The sequence below is a fragment of the Hesperophylax consimilis genome, chromosome 10 (genome assembly GCF_061612785.1).
Source record: "Hesperophylax consimilis isolate HC1 chromosome 10, BYU_Hcon_1.0, whole genome shotgun sequence".
Taxonomy (NCBI): Eukaryota; Metazoa; Arthropoda; class Insecta; order Trichoptera; family Limnephilidae; genus Hesperophylax; species Hesperophylax consimilis.
Window position 1 is genome coordinate 703,874 of NC_142845.1, and position 22,722 is coordinate 726,595.

The window sequence follows — 22,722 nt, forward strand, 5'->3', positions numbered from 1 at the left end:
AGTGTTGTATCCTGCGGATTAGTAGCAACACCACGGTGAAATAAACCCTCTATCCATTTTCTAAATTATGCTTATGCATGCATGTTGATTGATAAAATCTTCTATACTGCTTCGGAGCTGCAGATGTAACTATCAGGTTGATATTTCTCCACTTCATTTTGTGATTGTATGCTGAACGTAGCTTGATCGGTGTACCTTGTACCTGAAGTGCACAACTCACCGATGATTTGGGAACGACCCACTGGTTGTCAATTTCATGGTTTCACACAGTGGCAGATTATCCACCTTCGTAGAGGCGCCTGCATTTGTGCGGGCGGTTAACGGTTTTGTTGCGAGTGATGTTTCAATTTGCATTATCTACTAAGATATTAATAAAACAATATACATTTAAAGCCAAATGTAACTAATATAAGTAATTGGGATTAACTAATAAGGATTGAAACTATATACTATAATTTTAAATCTATGATATCATATAAGATATTCATTTGAATGAAATGCTGTAAAGGGCAATTTTGATCTACATTAAATGTCCAACATAACTAATATATTCAATTGGATAAGGATTAATATTTTATTGATCAAAATAGCTTTGCAAATACCACATTATATATGTAAAAGATAAAAATGATTACTGTGGGTTATCCTCAGGAGATAGACATACCATCGCAGACATTTCTGTAGGCCTTTTTAAGATATACAATTCTGTAGTACATTATTTTGAGGTATTTCATAAGGTTTAGCCAGCGTTACAGATGTAGGCGCCCGAAAAAATATTCATTACAAGCATCTATTTTTCTCTACTTTCTATAAATATAAGATGCATGTATTATAAACCTTCTGGAAGAAATTCTCTAAAGATAATGAAAACCCTATCAAAAACTGTTGCATAGTTTAGAAGAACTAAGCGCACATACAGAAAGACGCGGATAGCGACTTACTATATATACTCTACTAAATAGTATAGCACTATACTGTTTAGAGAAGATGATGTAAGAAAGTCGGAGAATTTATATGTACTTCCAATAAAATCCAAATAAATTGAATATTTCTGTACAAACCCGAAAACTGTTTTAGAAAGGAGATAAAATAAGCTTTCAAATTTTATTACTTACATTTTAGAAAAATTATTTAGTAAATAAAAAATGGTTTATATTTAAATTAACATTTATTCAACATAACATTTACTAATGACGCGGGCAACCCACAAAAATATTGGTTACAATAATTCACCATCAAGATCACTATGTAAAAATATGTACTCTATTAGCATAAGGGATTCAAACAAAACAAACACTTTATTTCTGCAACGCACAGACATTTTGTGCATCATATTACATAGCGTATGTTGTTTAAATTATTTATTTTTTTGTAAAACTTGTCGGAATGTCAAAAACATAAATGAATTGAAACTAAAAATATTATTTCTTCAATACATAGTTGCATAATTACTTTGTGGCGTCATTTTAACAATATGAAAATGAAATACTTTGTATACTCGTACACCACATTTAATCAAAAATAATCTACAAAACCAATGACGTAATCATTTCTAAAATTATAAATTTGTTAATTTTTATTATCCTGATGAAGAAGCCATTGGCTTTGAAACGTGTAGATTATTTTTGATTAACCCATCGACCCATTGGGGCGGCTAAAACTTTTCCCACATACTTAGATAGTTCACAATAAAATTATAATTTATATAAAAGCATAAAAGAAGTGTAACTTGGGGAAACATGGGTGCAATACTACACAGTAATAATCCTTCTCAAGTATGCACAGATGTCACAAATAAAAATTAGTATGGCAATGGGTTAAAAGTGGTGTGTACCAAGAATTTCTTTTTCATATAATTAAAATATAATTTATTAAAGGACAGGAACACTAAAAAACCATTAACACATTTTATAAAAATACCAATTCCTCCAAAGTTCTCCGACATTTTATGAACTGTTGTAATACAAATAAAGGCCACGAATCCTCAAAAATTTAACTTAACACTTAAACTTTCATACTATACCTAATTCCTTTACAACACATACCTAGTTCTGTCAATTATTAGTTCCTTTAAAAGATTGAAACATAATCGAGTATAAATAAAATATTAAACCAATCTAAATGCAAATAAACACTATTCAAATAAATAAATCATCATTATAAAAAACAAACAGCACCTTTGCTTTGCTGGACAAGTTTCCAGATATATGTGATTATTATGTATTGTTGCTATAACTAACCCAAACCTGGTGCGCGACTTCTCATGTACCAATAGTGTAAATCCTTTAAATAAACCAAAATACATTTCATTCTCTATTATTTAAAAATAATTCCACCGTCCGCCCAACACCTTCTCGGAGAAAAGCTAATAAGATTTCTACAAGTGTAATAATAATATTACATAATTCATGTCAAGCGTTGGACGAGTAAAGCAAAGAGATTTAATTTATATTTAAATAAATTTTGTACAGCATTTTTAACAGTATAAATGCTTTATTGCAAGGACAACACACTAATGACTAAGTAGTGAGAAATACATACAGATATAATGGAAATATATCACGTTTTACTGCTATTCAAATATTCATTGAGATGTGTACATTTTAGCAAATTACAACAACTCTGATTGATGTTTGGTTGTTGCAATTCTCCATGTTACACAAACACTATTAACAAAATCAATTTCACAAAACAAAACACATCAGTTGTAAATAACATGCGTAGTTGAATATTAATAAATATACATACATGTTATTGTGTCAGAAATATTTGTCTGTTCGGTAATTTCTTTTATGCGAGCTGCTGTAACAAATATTACAGGAGGGTAATAATAGACTATGGAAGTAATATGAAGCTGCACTTTCTTCTTATCTGATTTCAAACTGCAAATTACAATTTCACAATGAAACAGATCAACCAATGCGTTACGTGTTAAAGAGATGTCATTATATTGTTTCCAACAAGATTCTACAGCGGAGGTGATTCAAGATAAGATATATATAATATGTACATACAATAGCGGACTTGTTGGACTCTATTCTCTACATTTTCTACTATTAAATAATGATAATATTTGATTTGACTATATAAGTAGAATGCAAAGACAGCGTAATAACTAGACATTAATAGTTGAGAAAGGTATAGTAGAGTAAAGGTGGGCGGATTATGGGAGATTATTATGAGGTGTCCACGTCGTGTGCGTCCACTATCTCAAAGTCCTTGCCAGTGGAGGAGCGCTGGGAGCCTTCCGACTCGCTCTCGCCCGAGTCCTTGCCTCCGGGGGCCTCCTCGTTCTGGGAGTCACCTTTCTCGCCCCTGCCGACACAAACACAATCAGAGTTAAGGTGAGGTCGCACTGGTTCCACGTGCACTTCTCCTCACACACTTTGGAACAAATTATAGGGTTGAGATTTTACTGTACGTGAAATCATTGATTGTATGCAGATTTGTTTCTTAGATACAGCATCTAAGGAACAACTCTGCATACACTTAATATTACTCATAAATACACTCAAAATAACCCCTAAAAACAAATTAACTTAATATTTGCCCGTCAAGTTTCCAGAGCCAAAAAGCTTACAGGTCTTCTGGAATCATCACATCAAAATATGATATGTTGTCAGATAAAAACAACAAGTAGAATTGAACACATAATAATATTGGATACATAATAATTCCCCTCACCTATCACTCTCTCCCTGCGAGTCGTTGCCATCCACGAGGCGTTTCTTCTTCCGCTTGGTCTCTGCAGGAGTCACCGGGGGCTCCACTTCTGCGTCTCCCTCGTCATCTGACACTTTGTCCTTCTTCTTCTTCTTCTTACCCTTCTCCGGCTTCTTGGTGCCATCTCCTTTGTATTCATACTATAAATACAACACAAACAAATTAAATTACTTTCATCATCGCAATCTATCCCAATACGCGGTGTTTTCACAAAATGTAGGCACGTGTTTTACTGATACTTCATACGACATCTGCGTATGGGATTAGCTGTGCGTGTAAATAAGGTTAAAGATGACTGTTACGCTTAACAGCTGATTATAATTTGAACAAAAGCTCGAAATGAGCCGAGGATTGGCGATGAACCATTAAAATGCCAAAAAATAGATAACCAAATAATGTGATGAAGTTAACAAAAATTTTGCAATGAAATATAAGTGACTTTTGGTTGGTTTTAACACTTTCAGACCTAATTTAAAACTGGCAGTGAAAAATCATATTTGATAATTTATTTTTAAATTTTTGTTTGCAGATATTTTTTTTCAGAAGTTATTACTATTTTAATTTGAAAGAACATTAGGTCTCTAAAGGTGATATCAGACGGTTCACTCGGGTGAATGTTCATTTTTATTTCATGCCGTGTTCAATGATGATATAGAAATGAACGTTTATCCATCCTTTCCCACTATGATGTCGTCGAACAAAGTCGGTGCGTCCATGGAGTTTAAAGAGAACTGTGTTTGGATCAAGTACATTGTTGAGAGAATTAGCGGAAGAAGATCCTGAATCATACTTCTTCTTATCTTCGAATGGATAAAATTAAATTTGAAGAACTGCTACTACTAGTTGCTGCGTCAAGAAATAAATAACATACGGTAAAGTCGTCAAATTCCACTTTATGCAAAGGCTCTTTAAAAAAACAACATTTGATTTCAACTTTAGTATCTAACGAAGACAACCATTTAAGTCAGGGTTGTTAGTTTGGGTTATTTTAATAATTACCTAACCTTCAAACATTTCTTTGATTGAATAAAAATGGAACTTAAATGCATCTCTTACTATCTCCCCCGACTAGTAGGTAATTAAGTTGAAACCGAGTGCTATGTATAATATTTTTTGCGTAAAACGTGAAGCGGGATTCGACAAGTTTATCGAAGATACTTTGATGAGAGAGAGTATACCTGCACAAATACAACTGCAAATATATAGAGAGAAATGAACAAGCGTTCATTCCGTGTTCAGACGTTTCATTTTTCTTTCGTTCCGAGCACGAGTGAAAAATGCCAAATGCCGAAATCCAACATGGAACGGTTCACTAATGAATTCATTCGGCACTTTTGTTCATTTTGTGTTCAGACGTTTCACTTCGAGTGAAAGAGGCAAGATGAAACACAGAAATGGACGAAAAGTAAACCGTCTGATTCCTGCTTAAGGGCGGGGTTTCATTTAAAATGGCAAATCATGCGCTGTATACAAAAAAAAATCAAATAATAAATAAAAGTGAGTCGTGATTTAAAAACAAAAATCACCTATAAAAATAAAGACATGTCTACCGTCTAAATTACCAATAAAAATAAAAACATGTCTATCGTCTAAATGAGGTGATTTTGCACAAAAATGGCGCTATACAATTAATCCAAATTTTGTTATTATTAAAATTATCTATAAAAATAAAGACATGTCTACCGAGCTTTACTGAGCTTTGCATTCCGGAAAATACTGGTCTAAGGCAGTCAACTCTTAGATCAGCGACATCATCTGCAGTTGGAAGGTTGAAGGAGCCTAATCGAAATCCGAACACTAAGTTTGGTGATCGTGCATTCGGAGTATCCGGCCCTAAGGCTTGGAATAAACTTCCTATGGAATTGAGATGTATAACCAGCCCAACAGAATTTAGATCTAAACTAAAAATTCACTTTTTCAGATACTCATTTCCATAAATCCGTCATTCTATCCAAATATTTCTTTTTTTTCATTTTTTTATACCGTAATTGTTACATTATCTAGCGATTCCGTTCATTCAATTTTGCTATTGGACAATGGACAATATCAGCGGGAACATAACAAGTCAATCGGTTTAATTGTTGGCAGATGAATCATCTAAATGCGTTTAAGATTGAAGGTTGATTTTATTCATTAATTTAATATATATATCCAGCTAACAATAAAAACACCCTAATATAATAGAACTTCCTTCTTCTTCTGGCGTTAGTAAGATTAGATTGTTAATATTAATTTTAGTTGTAAGTTGCTAAATATGTAAATACTCGTATATATGTCGTTAAGATAGTAGTTATAGGCCTTAGTCGTAAGTCACTAGATATAAGTCTTAGAGATAAGTCAGTAGTTCTAGTATTAACTATTTAAGAAATATATTTGTACAGGGCCCTTGAGGTGATTTCTCACGAAAACGGCGCTATATAAATTAGCCAAATATTATTATTATTATTACCGTCTAAAATTACCTATTCAAATAAAAACACATCTACTGTCTAAAATTACCTATAAAAATACAAACAAGTCTACCGTCTAAAATTACCTCATGTCTATCGTCTAAATCAGTGCTCCGCAACCGGTGTGCCGTAGCACACTGGTGTGCCGTGAGCCGGACACAGGTGTGCCGCGGTCGAATTCAATGTATTTGACATTTTACAATATTTCATTATGTATTTAATACACAATGACAAAATATTTTTCATAATATTGTCTATTTTTGATTGTCTGCCGATACTGTTAAAAGACGTATTCACAATATATTAGGAACACTGATTAGAAAACTGTTATTGGCTGAAAAATTTGCGCTTCGCAGATCGACTAAACAACCGATATTAAAAGCAAAGCACAGTTGATAGCTATTGTACGTTTCGTTGACGAGGACTTTATTAGAACATTATTTATTTTGTAAGGAGGTTCAAAACGAAGTACCGATGAAGAAATTTTTCAAGTAACCGATGATTTCTTTAAAATATATAATATTTAATGGAGCAATTGCACTGCTGTATGCACGGATGGCGCTGCGGCAATGACGAGTAGTAAAAAGGGTTTTGTCTCTTGTGTAAAACAAAAAAATCCAACGTTACAATTTACACACTGCTGTATGCATCGCGAAGCATTGATGGTCATAAATTTACCAGAGGAACTTTTGAACACGATGAATGAATGCATTAAAATCGTTAAAATAATTAAATCAAGAGAGGGCTCTTGATGAGAGTTTAGGGAAACTCGCGAATCTTTTGAATACTCTGTGCAGAAATGGGAGCCGAATATGAATCCTTATTGTTTTATACTGAAATTCGTTGGCTATCCCGAGGCAAAGTTTTGGCTAGATTGTTTGAGCTTCGTCACGAGGTGCGTGAGTTTCTTTTAAACCAAAATATGCCCAAACTATATCAGCAACTCGATTATAATTACTGGATAGCCAACTTGCACACATGGCTGATATATTCGAGCATTTGAATGAACTTAATAACGAACTATGGCAGAAAGAGTTGCAAAAAGGGTGTTTGGAAATGTACCAAAGGACCAACCATAGTACAATTGAAAACAAACAATTATTAACTGTGGATCTGGCCCAACAACATTTTAAGTATGCTTCAGCAGAAATTTGGTCGGTATTTTTATTCCATTAATACGGAACAATACGATTGGATTCGAAATCCTTTTGCAACCAATGCAATAAACTGACATGAAATTAAAACTTCACTTCTCCGAAGATCCATTAGATGTTTTCTGGATTTACGTTAAAAAAGAATATCCTCGCATTTCCGTTTAAGTATTCCATTTTCAACGACATATTTGTGTGAGCAAAGTTTTTCAACGCTTGTATTAATTAAAAATGATAAGCGGTCATGCTTAAAAGGTCTTAAAAGGACCAAGAACTTTGGGTTGCGCTGTCGAAAATCGAGCCGAATATAAAACTTTTGTGTTCATTGAAACAAGCGCAGGTTAATTTAACAATTAATCGCTCATTACTTTATTATTATTTTATAATAATTATTAAGATTGCGTAAAAATAAATATGTTATATTTATATGTATGTATGTACACTTTTCAAATAAAAAACAAGAAATTATTGTAAAATTTGTGTATCAATTTAATACCTATATATTTTAGCTTTCGGTGTGCCGCGGAATTCTAGGAAGAAATTTGGTGTGTCGTAGGTGAGAAAAGGTTGCGGAGCACTGGTCTAAATGAATAGCTCAAATCCAATAAAACATGTCTGCCGTCTCAATGAATAGCTCAAATCCAATGTAAAACAGCATGCAGAGCCAGTAATGTCGCTTTAGAGCAATATACCTACATACGGTACGCAACGGCTAACAAACCCTACACACTAGCATCCAAATCAGTTGTTTTAGTGCCTGGAGTATGTATGGAGTTACCTGGTAAAGTGGCCAGAATGAGGCGAAGAATCCCACATCCTCGGTGAGGTTAGGCAGCAACCAGAGGTGGTGCTTGGACATGGACAGTGCCCACACGATGCAGAACACCACCAGGCGCAGGGTGGTCAGCGCGATGATTAGCACCAGGAAGCCAACGGCTGCCACACTCAGATAGTAAACTCCCTTTCTGAAATGCCACACACACAAATGAGTTAACTAGTTACTACTTACTAGTCACTAGTTACTAGTACAACTAAGCATAACAGATTAACATAATTAAATATTATTATTTCTGTTGTGAAGTGATGCGAGTACGTATGTTTGCGGGTGCGTTTTTATTAATCAAATGGTTTCAGATTCACGCGCAAAATTACGTTTAACAATGATAAATATTTTGTATAAAATTCGTAATATTTTTTTAAAAGAAATAATAATAGGTGTTTTATTATCTTTTTTTTGCTCTAGCAAATAGATATACATCATAGACATATGAATATTAGTAGACCTGCCCTAAGTGATTAAAAGCGTATTATCCCCACTCCCCATACCGGTTCCATTGGAGCCGGCTGTGCTCGCGTATGGCCTCAAGTGAAATTTGAAAACGTGACGTCATCATTCTTGTGCGAACTATGGTCGAGGCATCATCGGTTCATTTTACGAAATAACACGGCAAAATGTTGACTTGTACTATGAAAACTTGTAAAAATAGATGTGAAAAAGAGAATAAACCCAATTGTCGTATTACATTCCATATATAAGCATTATTTTACTTTATTTTAAGCATATTCACATCGTATAATATGAATCAGTTGTTACTATCACATCGAGAAACGTCTGGACGCGAAACACAAAGCTGGTTGGTTGCTGGGAAGTAAATTATGAACATTTATAAAAGTGTCTTAACTAAATACAAACGAAATATTCGACTCTCAAAATAAAACCGAATTTGTTTGCTGAATTTGGACTTCGCAAATTTGTTCATAACGTGGCGAGTAATTTGCGCTCCCATGTAAAAATGTCTATTCATTCAGAAGCAGATTTTACTTTTAAGAAGTAAATGGTGATATTATAATGCGAGATGCCTATTTACTGTCAGATTGATTTATTGACGAATCACAGTCAGCTTCACTCCCTTCGTTCTTCAACAGTTGATTTTACCCCTCGCCATTATCTTCTCGTCTATTAATTCCTATGTCTGTGATATACATAATGATATCCTCACTGTGATCTCTCGTGCTGAGGATTTCATTTACATATTATTAATAATGTTTAATTTTCTAAAATAATTATAAATATTATTTTGTGTTTTTTGTTCAGTTGAGTGGTTTCGGTTTCAGTCTGTATTTGGTATCAGTATATTATTTATTTCTGATCTCCCTATGTTTTGTATCCAGCTTTTTATTTGAGATTTAAATGTTAAAATATTGTTGAGTTTTGAATGAGAGTGGGATTTTGTTGTAGAGTTTAGTGCCATAGTATAGGGAGCTTTTTGCCCAAACGTTGTATTTGTAGTTGCTTCATGGATATGTTTTTGACCCTGAAATCTAGTGTTTATGTGTTAGTTGTTATATTTTCTGACTTTATGTCCGGGTTAAATCTTCCCCACAGGAAAAACTAAACCCTTCCACACAAATGATCATCTAGTCAATCCACATTATGCAAGTGCATTATATAAGCATAATAAATACAAGAACAACACGTCAACTCACCAGAGATCAAATGGGAAAATAATTCACCGACTCCAGATATTTTCATATCAGAGGGTTCGGCTCGGTAGAACTTTCGTAATCCTACATGTATTTAAAATGACTAAATGACTTCTTGTGTTTTGTATTTATGAATGTAAAGGAGTATTGTTTTAGAAAAGAGTTGTTTAAGTGACATGGTGTTAAGTTTGAAGATTTCGTCAGTGCTAGTTCTTAATGGGACTTTCAGAATAATTTGAATTATGGCTTTTTGTGTTTGCACTTCTCCATCCGATAATACCGTATTCTAAGAGCGATTGGCAAAGAGCCATGTTGATCTTTATTAAGGACGGGTTGTTTCGGAGAATTTGAACAATTCTTCAAATTTCTAAGTTAATTTTCAAGTTCTGTTATTACATATTTCAGTTCTGTCGAGCAACTATCCTATAATGATATAATAACAGAACTTGAATAAGACTTTCACAGAGCCTGAATTTTTTTGTTTTTTTTTATAATGCCGGTAACCCGGTCGATAAATGGTTATTTACAAATCGTGTGCGTTACCCAACTCACTAGACAATATCTGTTCTGAGCCAAGTAGCAGTACCATTACATATATTTTGTAAACAAATCAGGGCTTAATAAAAAATACCAAAGAATACATAAAATATTATAAAAATAATTGAACAATCTTTAGTGTGAGAGTTCTTATTGAGATGGAGTACCCCGTAAAAATCATATGGATAGAGTAATGATGTGTTTAAAAATAAAAATAAGTAAAAAAACTACTTTAGCAATTGCATTTAAAACATTAGAAACAGTATAATAGTCTGTGTATGTGTAAAAAATAACACGCTCAATTGCTTCACATAAATGATGTACCCATAATAAATACAATGCAAGAAGGAAAGAAAAATGTAAAAAAGAAAAACGAGAGAAAAAGAGTATTCAATACATAGGAGACACATTAGAAACCATTTTCGGTGTAAAAATTACATTTACTTAAAATTATGTTTATTAAAAATGAACGTTGAAATTTGATGAATTGTTCAAATTCTCAACCAGTCCTAAGGACGGGTTGTTTCGGAGAATTTGAACAATTCATCAAATTTCAACGTTCATTTTCGAGTTCTGTGAAAGTCCTATTCAAGTTCTGTTATTGTATCATTGTAGGCTAGTTGCTTGAAAAAACTGAAATAAAAACAGAATTTGAAAAAATCTTTCACAGAACTTGAAAATGAACGTTGAAATTTGATGAATTGTTCAAATTCTCCGAAACAACCCGTCCTAAGTCTTTTTTACTAAGAACATTCCTGATGGTTTTGAAGAAATAACTTAGTTTTCAATTTTATTATTTAAATTATCCAATTATCCATGTTTGTTACACAATAAACGGTTTCCGGGGAGGTGGTACCCGATACCCGCCTCCCTAAAAATGCTGTCCTTGTTCTAGTGGTATTTCAATGGAAGATGCTCCGAGGAACAAGTGTCTCTGATCCCTTTGACAACGATGCGTATATGCGAAACAAGCCAAATGCGGGCCCAACATTTGTACATCGTATAATGGATCGCTTCTATGAAACATTCTTGTATTCAAAAGCTTGAATGTGGAATAATAATTAGCCTCCTACAACATGGAACTCTCTTCAAACCCTAGTCCGGAGAGAAAGATGACGGCCTACTATGTGGAGTTAATATAAAAACATGCATTATCTATCGGCTACCTCTATTTATCTCTCCAATGATGCCACCAAACAAACTAACTAACTAATCATCACGCCGTTTCCCCGCAGAGGTAGGAAGAGAGAACGGGCCGCCAAACAACTCCGTCTCGGCACACACTCCTTGCTTCATTCCCATTCATACATCGTCTTACATATACCCTTCTGTTATTCTGACTCTTGACATAACCCGACTCAAGTATTTGGTTCACTCCATCAGGTTATGTCTTCCTCGGGCGTCTCCGACTTCTCAAGTATTTGGTTCACTCCATCAGGTTATGTCTTCCTCGGGCGTCTCCGACTTCTCAAGTATTTGGTTCACTCCATCAGGTTATGTCTTCCTCGGGCGTCTCCGACTTCTCAAGTATTTGGTTCACTCCATCAGGTTATGTCTTCCTCGGGCGTCTCCGACTTCTTTTACCATACACATTCAACTCAATAATATTTGGATGATTTTTATAGCGCTGTTTTTGCAAAAAATCACCCCAAGGCCTCTGTCATATACTCTTCTTACACTTCTTTCGCAGTTGATTCGCAATACACAGCCAAATCATCTAAGCATCCCTTTTCTTAACCTTACTCATCATGCTTATGTACATATCAGCCTTGCATTCTTAGCGAATCTCCACATTTCTCACACGATCGTACCAAACGATATTGAAATTCCAACAGTCATCCGAAGCTGTGGTTGTGCAAAGTTTCTAAGTGATCACGATCAAGGTGAATTAGGAATCCAATTCTGATGGTTTTGCTATATAATAATATTTCTACATTAGGTTGCAAATTGAATTACATGTTTCACATATTTGCTTTCTCTGCTCTTGTGAATTGAAAAGATAAACAAAGCCGGTATTGGAACAGGTGTTGGTTGTGTTGGTTGATGACTGGACAAACACACTTATCAAAGACAGATCATCAACTGTTCACGTGTATTGTTTTTCGAGCCCGTTGCACATTATTTTAGAAATTGTTTGCCGTGTGTGAACAGAATCAATAGAGTATTATTCAATGTCACATTAACAGGAGCGAATTTTTCGCAATGCAATAGTTTGTTATCTACTTATTGTTAGGTGGATTCTAGTTTTATGATTCGAGTTATTTATTCAGGGAAAATATATAGTAGCCATTTACATAATGTTATTTTACACAACACAGATAGAAGAGAAAGGAACGAGAATATTTCATCAAAGCTTGCCACGATTCTCGGAGTCAAATTTTGGCCCCATCAAAGAAATAGTTGAACAAGTTAGGTATGTGAAATTTAAAGAGCTAAAGCCATTTCAAGCAATGTTGGTTACCTGACACTCGGTGGCCACAGCGGGAACATGCACACTCCGATGGCGCCCAGCACCAGGGCAGCCCCGATGATCCAGTAGTAGAAGGGGATGGGGTCGTAGATCCAGACGTACGCGTCGGGCGCGTCCACAAACACCTGCTCGTTGTGCATGTCCAGGCGGATCTTGCGCCTCTTCTTCAGCTGCTCCTTGTCTTTGTTATCACCCTTGCTCTCCTGGTAAAAGCAAAATACTCATTTATCATCGAGCTGGGACACGAATTTAACCCACAATCTCCCGGCCATTTGATAAGGTTATCAAAGTTGCCGAGTCAGCGGCCGCTGGCCAGTTGCCCGTTCAACGTCTCGCGTAGTACAACATTACAACCCCTTTATTTAATTGTTTTTGGTTAGAGTGCGTTTCTATAAAGAACGTTTAAGTGGGGTCACATAACCGCAGCAGCATTACTTTGGTTTAAATATTCAGACGTAAATGTCACTAAAAAAGCATTCATTATGAAACTGTCTTATTTAAAAGATTATTAATTGTAAAGTAAAAGAGAAGAGATTTGCTTTCTTACCTTTCCTTCATTTTGACTTTCGGCCGTTGTTGCTTCATCCTTTTTCTTTGGTTCATCTTTCTCAGATTTATCACTGTCCTTTTTCTTGCTTCGTCCCTTCAATTCCTGTTCTGTGACGGGTACCTAGATAAAGGGAAATATTTTTTAATAAAATTGAAGAATCAATGCACTGCTCTAACAACGGGAGATTCACATTAAACTTATTTCTGAAGTCTCTTCTGAACTAATTGATAATGTTTATATAATATCATGTACCTAGTATTATAAAAATATAAAAGTGGTAAGATGACATTATATATTTGATTTATGGTCAAATCCTACCACACACATATTTGTTTAGTTCTTGGCCTTGCTAAATGCTTTGCAGCTGCTGTAGGCATTATTGCAAAAACAATATACAAATTATTTTATTTACCAAGTTAATTCCAAGTATTTAAAATTCTTAAATAATAATAATAACATTGCCAATAGGGCAGGTTGATAATAGAGAGGATGGAAAATGATAACTGGAATTAAGTTTAAACAAATTACATGATGAAATATTGCATTTCTCTAGTACTAGTGGTTTAATCTCAGAACTATACAATAAGGTTGGCAAGAAGAGAGATGAAGAAATATTGAGTCACAATAAATTTCTACTCAACGTATTGAAATATTCTGAATTCCAGATATGATTTAAGATTTTCACGGCCACTTTGAGACAACGATTCAGGAAGCTATGTCTCGTCTACCCTCAGGGAAGATGTGTCTAGTAGATTATGTAGGATGTTATGTTAATAATAATTATGTCTTTATTCCAGAATGTGGGGAGGTTAGTGCAATTCCACAAATCCCATAGCAAGTGTAAATACATAATATTATATATACAAGTAATAACATTAATTTAATAGAATTAAAATAAAAAACTTAAAGAGAGATCAGTGTAATAAGAAAAAAAAAAATTAAAAATACAGATAGATGTAAAAGAACCATCATTGATTTAGCTTTTCTTTGAAGCCATTGATCTATCGGATTAAAGATTATTGGGACCAATATATTTCTCCAATTTGCTTCAATACTCGAAGCTGAACTATGACAGGATTCCATGATTTTTGAGGACTTTTATTAGATTATTGATCCTTTCCTTCATTCCGGTTACCCTTGTTCTCTTTAAGGCTACAAAGTCCTTCCGCGAAGATAGGGGAGGCACTGCAGTGCCTGGGAAGTCCAGCAGAACAGCATGCGGTGTGCATGGTTCCCTCTGTGTAGTTGGCCCAGAGCTCGCATGTGTACAAGTTAGTACAGAAGGCTGAGAAGAGCGCCTTTGTCGCCTGTGAACTGCAGAGCCCAAATCTACTTCGTCGATGTCATCATCATCCGTCAACTTGTTGGAGATAACGTGTCCTAAATATTTGGTTACTTTAACCATTATTAAAAGTGGCGCTTACCTTTTTGGCTCGATGAAAGAACTTGTGCACAAGCATATCATTGAGGAAGTTGACCACGTCGGTTCTCTCCACGAACAGGGGAGGATCGCTGGTGCCCCATTTGGAGCCGAGTAGCGCGTCCACCGCCTTGTTTCCTGCACATTGAAAATTTATTTTATTTACGTGTATCGGAAGCTTCTATACATTTAACAGCGTTAAATACTAAGTCAAACATCCCTCACAAATAGGAAAACAAGTTAGTAAGGGTCTTCAATTAGTACTGGATAGATAGACCTTTTAGTGGCTGAGTTGGCAATCGCATCTGGGTTCCACCCAGGCAAAAGTTCAATTTTTCAGCTGGCTAAGTCTTCCATCACAACACAAGCAACATTTTCTGCTTACTGTGGTGGTAGTAGGAGATTTTCAAATATTGTTAGGTTGTTCGTAACCCGGAAATGTTTTTCTTTCATTAAAAAATAAAAATATATACGAGTGGAAGACGATGATGGATGGAGTAGCTTGTGACAGTAATCCTGCTACAACAATTAAGTAAAGTCTAGTACGAACATTCAAAACTCGATTGAGTAAACCTGACAAGTAAGAATTTCAACCACCTCGAAGCGAGCCACGAGTTTAACAGTTCACAGGATTATTCTTACTCGATATCAAGTAAAACCTTTGAGTAAGAACGAATCTGCCTACTAGGCATCAGAGTTCCCTGTATTACTGGTAAGTGGTCCAAAGCTATGGGTTCCCACCGTGGCGTTGTGGTTTCAATCCTCTGTTAGCCTAGCTTACCTCACTATCATTGCAATTTAAGCCAACAACAAGCAAACGCACGTTTATGCCAAATCGGTCTGCAGCATTAATTTTTTTTTATCTTTAAATATTTTAGGCTATCGAAAAATGTCTGGTAAGAAAGAAAATGTAACCCCTCGACTAATCTGTTCGATTTTATAACTCGTGGATTTTATAACCCAAAAAAAAAATTGTGACACTCGATGGTCTTACAGTGGAGCTTGTGAAAGACCACGCTATACACATGCTATATTCTCGTGGCTTGCGATATGCTGAAATAGGCCAAGCCGTGAGAGTATGCGCAAGTGTGTCAGCCCCATCATATACATCAAAGAACAAATAGAATATGCAACACCCAGGACCATGAAGGAAATTTGAGGGTGGACATCTCTACTCTACGGAGGCTTACTAAGGATCACTTGAATACTGAATAAGGCGATACACCTCAATCTGCACTTTATTTAAAGCTTGGAAATCATTAATTCTAATAGCTCACGCACATCACAGCCAAATTAACTCCCCACAACATTACTTATCATCCAAATACGAATGTTTTGATGATTATTAAAAGAAAATCAGTCAACAATGTGTTGACAAAGGATCAACAGACAATAATATTTCAACTTCTCACAGCTTCACCCAAGTTCTGTAAAAATGGTGCCTTAAATCATATAGAAATATTTCTTCATATGAATGTACTGGCGGGGTATTTAAATTGTCACTGAAACAACTATTTAAATCTCGCTGATCAGCACTATATCGGTAGTCCTGCAGCTCTTCTTCATTTTTAACATTAATGTTAAAGATGCAAGTCACAAATTCGTCACTCTTGAGTTGACATACGTGGTGTATGAAATGCAGAAGAAACTATGAGAACTTGTGAATTATTTGGTGAAAAATATATCGTACATACCAGTGAAATATTCAACATGATGATTAAGGAATTTCGTTTTCTTTGTTGGGATATTGGAACGAAGCCATTTAGCTATGTCATATTCTACCTTCGCTGGTTTTTCGACTTCCTCTTTGGAACCGGGAAAATCCTGCAAAAAATATGCAAATTTTTAAAAGTGCGTTAACAATGGTCTGTCACACGCAATCAGATATAACGGCATTTAGTGACACTTGACAACTAAGTGAAAAGGGCACAGTAATATAAAGTAAATATTTTTTAAATGTACGCAACGTCATCTGCATATTACAATCGTCATACGCAGTAAGAACTTTGAGTAAGAAAGACTTCATAATTTTGTTAATGAATAATAAGAATGTAAAGGTTATTAAAAAACATTAGTGTGTAATTTATTTAAGGGCTGTACATTAGTAAATACAAATAAACTTGCCTCCTTGCGTTTCTTGCCCTTCTTCTTCTCTGCCATGTTTTTATTTGTGATTTGTGAGTTGTCACATTTAAAAATGGCAGAAATGTGATAGATTATTTGGCTAGTGGGTATAAATTTCAGATTGCCAGAGGGCCATGGTAGGAACCGAAAAAATCGGGGTGTGTTGTGACAAAAAATGTAGTTTTCTTTACGCACGTTATGTGTATATATATTATTATACATACACCCATTATTACACGTTTAAGGTGGAAGCGCTTAACGAGTAAGCATTTATTTGCAATAGTATTGAGCTCTATTGGAATCATTTCGCTAGGTTTTATTGCAGGCCTAGTTACACGTTTTTTAAACGGTTATTCCGAAATCCACAAAACTGTTGCAACCGTTTTTTTTTCATCCCGATTAGACAAACTGGGTAAAAAAGGCGTCATGTAAAAGGGCCATTAGTTAAAGTATAATAGTTTAACCCGAATAATAAATAAAACTAAATACAATGTAACTAAAGTGGTTTTATTATTATTAAAAAATATATTCTACACTGAACTTAAACGATAATAAATGCTTGTACCTACTCAACATTATCTTCCATATAAGTATTACAACATAATTACATATGTTTAAAAAAACAGGCCCTGACTTAGAAGTCCAGGGGCCCTAGGCATATTTTATAAATTTACCAATAAAACATACTCTGCTATTTTATGGATTTAAAATAATTATACTATTCATATTCGGGCGACTTCAATTGTGTAAGAGGAGTGTTATCTATATATATATTGTATGTTTGGGGATCAGGTGAGAGGCACGAAATAAAAGGCGTGTCGTGAAGGTCACAGTGTTTATTGAGTCAGATAGCCGTGATGAGAGTTGACGCTGGATAGATGAATTCACCGGATGCTGGCTATGTTGGCAGGTCAAGCGCGGGTCAGTGAGTCGACGCCGGGCGCTGGTGACCGGGACTCGATGACTGTCAGGCACTGGCGATTTTGGGAATCAGTACTCCAGTGCTGACGGGAAGGCCGAAGGTGCGGCGGACCTTGTAGGCAGTTGAGCGGGAGCTGCGTAGACCAGTGAGGATGCTGCGTGTCCTCGTGGTGGTCATGGTGCGTGGATGAAGCGCTGGTCAGAGACGCTGAAACCAGGGCGCTGTAATCCGTGTAGCGCTGGCCAGGGACGTGGCCAAGGCGCTAAGTTGATGTCCCAATAGAGTCCATGATTGTACAGGCGAAGCCGGGTGTATTGTCCTTCGCGGGGGGGCGCGGGACGCGTCGAACGTCACTCGTGAGATTTGTCCACAGACGGCAGATTGATGACTGACTGACTGACTGCTCGCTGCGTCAGGCTTATTTATACCGTACGGCCGGTGGCAACAGTAGATAGATGAATTGCAACTAAATCCGAGGCACTCGCACAGTCTGGGTGTTTCAGGAATCTTCGACAGCGCGGCAATTATGCATAAGCGGTAGACTCGAACCTTCTGGCGAGTTGTCGTAATATGCCAGACTGACTGCGCGATCGTATTGTTGCCGGTAGGTTGCTTTGTTTACGATCTGAGCCGAAGGTAGGTACTCGTAGATAGGTACTAAGTAGGTCGAGCGGTTTATTATTAATTAGTTAATCTGGATTCTTCTCGACGCCACATATGTGTTATGATAACACATCTCATAACACATATGTGGCGTTATCGTGTTATCATAACACATCTGCCCTGATGATGGACACTGAAATGCTGTCCGAAACGTTGGCTAAAGAAGAGTTAGCGCAACACGGCGTAACACCCCAATAACAAATAAGAAAAATACTTTTGGCCGTGAAAATCTTAAATCATATTATTATCACCTACCTAGGCGTCTACTGGTTTTGACAAGGGGCGTAAAAATTTTAAAGCACCTTTGGCTCAGGGACGCCCCTGGCAACATACCCAAAATCGGGGATGCCATAATCTCACTGGCTCCAGATGGTTGGAAGTAGTAGTAGTAGGTCTGTTGTGTAGTATTCACGTAAAAAAGTATAGTCAGTTTTTTTTTTTAAATTTCACAAACAATTATTTTCTATATAGTAACCAACACTAAATGAACTCTGTACTTGATTTTGTGAGTACTTTAGCAGGTGCATGAAACTGCCATAAAACTTACCGAATACTACAAATAATTATGAGATCCATCTCGTTAGTAAGTCTTCATCTTCCATTAAAATACCGGTAGAACAATAAAAGCTTTCCAACCTGACGCCAGTGCTCTAAAGATTGCAATCTGTTTGTTAACACTATATGGTTGGGCATTTTACCGCCAAATTGGGGGCGTGTGTTTTTATAATTTTTTTTTCGAAATTAGACTTTCCGCAAAATATTCGTATCTTATGATCTACCTATTTGATATTTTTCGATGAAACTTTCAGTGTTTTACTTTAAAAAGATGTCTATATTTATTTACTCAGCAATGTATGTGTCATTCCCTTTTTATGAAAAAAAACTTTCTACTTTCTTAGGAATCATAGAAAAAACATGTGTATTTTCAATATTCATGTTTACTCCTTTCTCCCATAAAAAATACCCCCTACAGAGCATCTCCAAAGATGACATAGGTCCCGAAGGAAATTATTTTTTATCTGAGATATGTCGAGATATATCTCGACAATAACCAACTTTATGTTTGTAGGAAAGGTGTTGTTAAATAATTAATTTCTCACTATAGATGAACCTCGACGCCACCTAGATGAAAATAACCAAAAAGTAATGATTTTTGAATTAAATACTAGTATTTATTGATTAATTTGGCGGTTAAAAATAAGCCGACGTAGCACAGTGCTTACGTGCATCTGACCGGCAATCAGAAGGTGAGGGTTCCCGTCGGCGGAATTTATTTTTTGTCGGAAAATTTTTCAATTTATATTTGTGTTTCAGGCTAATAATTACTGCTTATAATAATATGTTATCCTTAGTCCTTTGAATAAAACCCTGTCTTGTAAACATATGTTTACCTTGGTTCCATGCTAACTCAACACAGTGACTATTCAACACACCTTTAAAAAGTGATATAAAGTCATTCAAAATGATGAAAAAAATACATTTTTAACCTAACCTAACCTACGTAACCCAGTTAATAATTTTGTTTCATCAGTTTCCATGACTTTATATAACTTTTTAAAGATGTGATAAATTATCATTTTGATGATTTATCCGGTCACCGTTTAACTTTAATAAATATTAATAACTAGGTTTTTGGTTCAAGTGAATATTTTACAAAACAATATCATCTATTTTATTTTATTAATTTTAATGGCAAACTTCACAAAGCACTCTCTTTAGGGTGAATTGCCTAATACAAAAAAAATGGCAAAGTTTGTACATGATGTCGGTATAAAGTATAATATAAGTATATTTTATTGCGTATTTCAAAGAACCAGTGAGAGAGCGGATTTCTTTGCAATAGATTGCCAGATAGAAATAGAAACCCAATGTTGAAACAACTTCAACTTTCTATTCTATAGACTTATAGAGGATCGACTATAGAATAGAGTCCGTTTGAACGAAATATAATAATAGAGCAAGTAAGAATGCGCAATAATTTTTATTCATGTTCAAATGGTTCTGTTGGAATCTCAGCTTTAAAGAGATGTTTGCACCGAAAAGAATTTTTAAATTTTAAATTGTGAAATAAACCATTAATCGTTTGTTAAATGAAAGTAAAACTACGTGGAAGCAGCGCGGACTTTTAGCACTAAAAATGTTAAGTATTTATTTTTACTTAGGACGGGTTGTTTCACAGAATTTGAACAATTCTTCAAATTTTCAAGTTCTGTAAAAATTCGATTCCAGTTCTGTTATTATTCAATTCTGTGAAACATCTGGCTCATAATGATATATCAACAGAACTTTCAAATGACTAAAAATTAGCTTAGAAATTTAAGCCGCTAACTTCGCTAATTTCTCGCTAACTCTTTAAGAGGAAGCTACAAGCCAAAAATGTGTATATTCTTGGTATACCTTATATTGTAGGTAATAGGCATTAAAATCGCTTGACAAATGGAGTCTAGAAACATTCGATTTCAAGCACAGAACTAGTTTTTATTTATTTTGTAAGAAAGCAAAAAAGTTAATCAAGATGATAATATCAAGATAATCATAATATGAAGATAATATCTATACATTCATTATGCCGAATCGTTAATTACATTAAATTCCCAAGCAAAAAAAAAATCGCAAAGTAATCTCCGAAAATTATTAAAAACACGTTTTTTTTGTTGGCATGAAAAATTCAGAGTGTATGTTTAAATGCAACTAAAGCTTTTCGAGTCTAGAGATCTTTGCTCTATTTCACAGCTGTCGCTTACGTCTGTTCATTTCAATCGTTATAAATATTAGCGCGCTCTCTCTAACATTCGGATTTACATAAGTCCATTTCAAACAATCGTCATTCCCCGCGCAGACGGCACAATCTGAAATTATGTGATTTATTGTAAATAGTATTTAATTTCAAATATTTGAATAACTTATTTTACGTGTTTTTCAAAAATGGGAAATAAATAACAAACGCGATCAGGACGTTAGATTCTTGCTACTGAGGGCGGACAAGCCCATTTTGCATAGTCCCCGTATATTTATTATTACATTAATATTAATATATTATAAACAATAAATTATTTTCTTATATTATGTTACCATACGTTTTTTACTCCAAATAATTTTTTTTTTTAAATTGTAAAACGAAATTTTTACTTCTCAGTACCATTATATGGAATAAAAATAATAACATAGCATTTATATAGCGCAATTGTGTCATGCCATTTACTGTAACAAACAAAGGCGGTAATTTTGTATTAGTGGTCATATTCTTAAAATGAGATGGAGTGACCTGCATTATTTATTATTATTACACGCCCTAATGGGCTTTTACACACCACAAAGTTTAATAGTAGAGTATCACAGTTATTATGGATTCTACAAAATTAAAACAATAAAGGAAACATAATACAACGAAAAAAGAAAAAATATTAAATGTTACAACAAAAGCATATAATAAAATAAGATACATTAGTAAAAATGATAAGAAGTCTCACATAAATAGATATTCAAAATAAAAATAAAAATATATATATTGCGGAAATTATAGATGTCTATTTGTGTCTCGATCTATAAAAGAATTGAAATAAACAATATTTATATTGATTATTTTTAAGATGAAATATATCTCCCAGATCAGAGTATTTATTTCCGAGACTGTGAAGTCTTGGAATTGGGGAATTTTGATAAGACAGTGTTCTTGTGTTGTAAAAATAAAAGGGTAGTAAATTTCGGTAAGATATTTGGGGTATGTGGATGCTGATTAATTGGAGTAACTCAGGACAGTCAATTTTGTAATGAAGTATTTTATGTAGTACTATTAAATCTGTGTTTATTCTTCTTTCAGAAAGTTTTAATAGGGACAATTTATCTAGTAAGTAGTTATAATCAATGTTTTCTACAGGAATATGCAATTTATAGTTTATATACTTCAAGAACTTATGTTGAATCTTTTCAATATTATCGGAATGAATATTGTAAAAGGGAGACCATAATGTAGAGTTATACTCTAGTTGGCATCTAACAAGGGTTTTGTACAACATGATAAATGTGCCTAAATTATTGAAGTCTTTTGAAATTCTCAAAACAAATCCAAGAGTCTTAAGAGCCTTATCGATAATGTTATTAATATGATACACAAAAGTTAGTTTGCTATCGAACAATATACCTAGGTCAATAATTTCACTGACGCAATTTAAGTTTTATCATTTAATGTATATTGAAAAAATATTGGATTATTTATTCTGTAAAAATT

General features: G+C 34.6%; 1 protein-coding gene across 1 annotated transcript; it reads right to left on the minus strand.

Moving 5' to 3' along the window:
- Positions 1-1,149: 1,149 nt before the first annotated feature.
- Trp1 (translocation protein 1) lies at positions 1,150-16,991 on the minus strand. The gene is made up of 8 exons (XM_089636403.1): positions 16,910-16,991; positions 16,480-16,609; positions 14,790-14,923; positions 13,363-13,485; positions 12,807-13,018; positions 8,103-8,289; positions 3,685-3,863; positions 1,150-3,315 (listed from the first exon to the last, which is right to left on the minus strand). The coding sequence occupies exons 1-8, from the start codon at positions 16,943-16,945 to the stop codon at positions 3,177-3,179; spliced, it is 1,140 nt and encodes a 379-aa protein (XP_089492529.1). The 5' UTR covers positions 16,946-16,991; the 3' UTR covers positions 1,150-3,176.
- Between the last annotated feature and the right edge of the window lie 5,731 nt (positions 16,992-22,722).

Excerpts from the sequence above, each read along its gene's own strand:
- Trp1 (XM_089636403.1), bottom strand. The coding sequence starts at position 16,945 with ATGGCAGAGAAGAAGAAGGGCAAGAAACGCAAGGAG. Across the intron at positions 14,924-16,479 it reads TCATGTTGAATATTTCACTG|GAAACAAGGCGGTGGACGCG; the intron begins GTATGTACGATA and ends TTCAATGTGCAG. Across the intron at positions 3,864-8,102 it reads CATTCTGGCCACTTTACCAG|TATGAATACAAAGGAGATGG; the intron begins GTAACTCCATAC and ends TTGTATTTATAG.